General features: G+C 53.7%; 1 protein-coding gene across 1 annotated transcript in view; it reads right to left on the reverse strand.

The window, feature by feature from the left end:
- Nucleotides 1-1867: 1867 nt before the first annotated feature.
- Nucleotides 1868-3806, reverse strand: part of ALDH16A1 (aldehyde dehydrogenase 16 family member A1) — an 11575-nt gene continuing 9636 nt past the window's right edge. Inside the window, exons 15-17 of the mRNA XM_023520137.1 lie at nucleotides 3158-3343; nucleotides 2704-2826; nucleotides 1868-2180 (exon numbers count right to left, since the gene is read on the reverse strand). Of these exons, the coding sequence (XP_023375905.1) occupies nucleotides 2019-2180; nucleotides 2704-2826; nucleotides 3158-3343 (471 nt within the window). The 3' untranslated portion in view covers nucleotides 1868-2018. The remainder of the gene's footprint in view (nucleotides 2181-2703; nucleotides 2827-3157; nucleotides 3344-3806) is intronic.

Raw genomic sequence — 3806 nt, forward strand, 5'->3', positions numbered from 1 at the left:
TCAAAAAGTCTGAGATCACAAGTGTGGGTGAGGGTGAGGAAAAAAGGAACCCTCCGTGCACTGTTGGTGGAAATGAAAAATGATGCAGCCACTGTGGAGGGTCCTCGGGAAATAAAATTAAAATCACCACGTGATGCGGCGATCCCACAGCTGGGTATACATCTGAAGGAAATGAAAACAGGATCGCGAAGAGGTATCTGGGCCCCCACGTTTGCTGGCGGCACTGTTTATAAGAGCCAAGACATAGAAACAACCTAAGTGTCCACTGACGGATGAACCAGTAAAGATGTGAGATTTTAATATGTCTATATAATGGAATATTAGCTGTAAAACAGAAATACTGCCCTTTGCGACAACATGAATAAACCTGGAGGACATTATGCTAAGTGAAATAGACCAGATGGAGGAAGACAGATAAAATACAGTTTGATCTCATTTACAGGTGGAATTTAAAAAAGTCAGACTCATAGAACCGGAGTAGAACGGTGGTTGCCAGGGGTTGGGGGTGTGGGGAAGTGGGGAGACGGATATTAGCTCTCATTCCGAAGATGAGTAAGTTCTGTAGATGGACCGTACAGATAACCATGGTGCATTCTGGACTGTACACGTCAAAGAGAGTAGATGCTAAATGTCCTCGCCACACACACACAATTAGGAAGTGACCGATGTAATTTACTTGACTGTGGTAACCATTTCGTGATGCATATGCATATTAACTCATCCCGTTGCACACCTTAAAAAATCATGTCGTACAAACAAAATATGTAGTTTTCTCAATCATACGTCAATAAAGCTGGGGGGAAAACCCTCCACGTAGACAGCACCTTCCCTGGACAGACTTCTGCCACCACCTACCCTCCCCTCACACACACTCACTCTCAGACTGGGTAGGGTGGCTTCCCTGAGCTTCTACTATTATAGTGAGTATCACCTTAGGGTGTGTCTGCCCTTCAACTAGAAGAGCTGAGCCCACCCCTCCTCTGCTCCCAGACCCTCCTCGGCTCTCTAAGTGCCCTTGGGACAAATTCCCCGCCTTTCCCGACACCTCGATTTTAGTTCACTGAAACCCACGTCAGGCTTTTGCCCTCTAGAATTGAGAATACACTTGTGTTGTTTCGTTTAAGCCACTAACTCTGTGGGAATTGGTTGCAGCGGGAAAAGAAAACTCATGCACCTTCTACCCACTAGAACACGAGCTCCATGAGGCCAGGTCGTCTTGCTCAAGGGCATCTCCCCAGTACCTGGAGCAGTGCGCCTCGCTCATAGCAGGCCCTCTGCAGCGACATGTTGACTGGATGCCTCAGTCAACTATGAAGTCCCGCCCCCTGGGCTGAGGTGATTGGCTCGGAAGTGGATACCTAACCCGGCCTGGCCAATCAGCTTTCCTCTCCTGGGGGGGCGCTGCAAGCATCTCTAGCGGTCTAGGTGGCAGCATATTGACCTCCCACCGTTGGCTTTAGCTGGCGAAAGGAGAAATAGGAAGGACACTGAGTCGGCCCATGGAATCTGGAGGGCGGTCATCAAACCACAGATGGGAACCAGAGAGCTTCCAGGGACTTTCCTGCGGGCTCTTGCATTCCTGTTTCTCCTGTCCAAACATCTGGAGCCTGGGACTGACTTTGTTCCAGAGCTACTTGTGTTTCGTTTCGTGCCAGCACGCCACAGATTCCGAGGCAGGGCACGGGCAGAGGACGCCAAAGAACAGAAGCCACCCGACGGAGAGGACCAGAAGCCACGAGAGGCCCTGTGGCCCAGTCCAAGGCCTCTCAGAGTCCCCTCTGTCTGTTTCGCACACACCGTGCTGTTCTGGAACCAGCCCACCGGGCTGCTGAGTCACACAACTCAAGTAGCCCAAACAGACCCCAAGTTACGCTCGCCCCTTCCCTCAGAAGCACAGCCAAATTTGGTCAGTTTATTTGAGGACACGGAAACCAAAATCGGAGGAAAGTTCCAGGCATCTGGAGTCTATTGGGGTTAAACTCTCTTCTGTTCAAGATGGAGTAGATGGCACGTGGGCTTCAGTCTCCCATGGGCAGCCACAGGACCTTGGTCTGTGCTGCCCGCAGCTCTAGCTCCGGGCCTGCCCCCTCGGCCTCCTGATCCCAGGCCCGCGGGCAGCCCCTGTTCACCCACACCGGCTTCAGGTTTCCGGCTGAGGCCCACTCCACAAACTGCGAGCCCTGCCATGGAGAGAGGGGGTGTCAGCACTTCCTCGGCTTGGTTGATAAGCAACCGTTTCCTTGGCAACAAGAACTACAATTGAGAAGGGGCACAAAGCCTGACCTAGGCCCTGTTACTATAAACCCTCAGCTCCTCGCAAGCAAACCTTCCAGATGCTGAGGACAACGGGGTTGACCTCTGTAGCTGGGGAACTTCCTCCCATTAGCAGCCCACATCCACGGGGCCTCCGATGTTCGTCAGGAGGTTTAAGATGGCCCGTGGGCTTCTGACTCTGTTGCTAGGGTGTGGTTTTTAGCAAAGGGTTGTTCATTACATTAGGTCTTTGGGTTGGGCAGGATCTCAGGTCCTTGTTGCTAAGAACATCCTCTTCCTTAGCAACTGGGGCACAACCTCAGAACCTGGTTGCCAAGAAGCTTCTCCTCCTTAGCAACGGGAGTTTTAAGGGAGCAGAGCCATGTTCCCAGAGGAGGAAGAGCCTATCGGTGGAATTTAAGGTGCAGAAGGTGGCGGAATGAAGTGTACCTGGGGGGAGCCGAAATACCACAGGGCCTGGACGTCCTGGTGCAAGGCCAGGCAGCGGGTCAGGTGGTCCCGGTCTCCTGTCACCACGTTCACCAGGCCCGCCGGAAACAAGGTGATCATGTCCTAGGGGACAGAGGGAGTGGGCCACTCGGGGTTGGGAGGGAAGGAGTCCAAGACCCCCCGAGGGCAGTGGGGGTAGGTGACTGAGTGACCGCGGGGCTCCGGGCAGGAATGGGACTGGGGTCATGGCTGGTGAAGGCCTGTGGTATGCAGAAGAGGGTCGCTGGGTCTAGAGGAGCGAAGGCTTGGATGCAGGGACTGGGGTTACCATGGTTACCGAGGGGGTAGGGTGAAAGCCAAGCTCCATGTAGGCCTTGGGGCACTCGGCATCCCTGTGTTGTCCCAAGGGCTGCTGGGAGCAGGAGCAAGCGGGCAGGAAGGCGGGTGACTATACCTGGCAGACATCCAAGGCAGGGATGGGACAGGCCCCGCTGGGCACCAAGACCACAGTGTTGCCATAGGCCAAGGCGGGGGCCAGCAGGGACACAAAGGCAAGCAGGGGCCACTCATCCGGGCACACGACAGCCAGCACCCCCAGCGGCTCGCGAAGCCGTAGCACGGGGCCTCTCAGCTCGGCTGCCTGCAGGGGACAGGCGGGAGGTTAAAGGCATGGATAAGGGAGCCGGACTGTCCTCCCGCAGCCTCCTCCATCGCCTGCCCCTTTCTTCCTCATCCCCATCTCGTCCTCTATAACCAGATGCTGCAGAGCCAGACGGTCTGGGTTCAGGTCCTAGCGCCAGCACTCACCAGCCGTGTGACCTTGCGTGAGTTCCTTGACTTCTCTGGGCCTTAGTTTCCCATCTTTTCAACAAGGATGATAATAGTACCCACCTCAGAGATTTGCCGTTAAAATGAGCTGAAGTGTGGAGCAGATAGGGGTTTGCCTTCGTGTGTATGTTTATTTTTTTTAACTTTGTAATTGACATGCACTTAACTGCACGTTTCTAAGGGGACAATCTGATAAGTATTGAATGTGAACGCTCATGAAAACCACCCACAATCAAGGTAATAAACGTCCTCTCTCAAATGTCCTTGTGCCCCTG

The sequence above is a fragment of the Pteropus vampyrus genome, unplaced genomic scaffold, assembly GCF_000151845.1.
Source record: "Pteropus vampyrus isolate Shadow unplaced genomic scaffold, Pvam_2.0 Scaffold250, whole genome shotgun sequence".
Taxonomy (NCBI): Eukaryota; Metazoa; Chordata; class Mammalia; order Chiroptera; family Pteropodidae; genus Pteropus; species Pteropus vampyrus.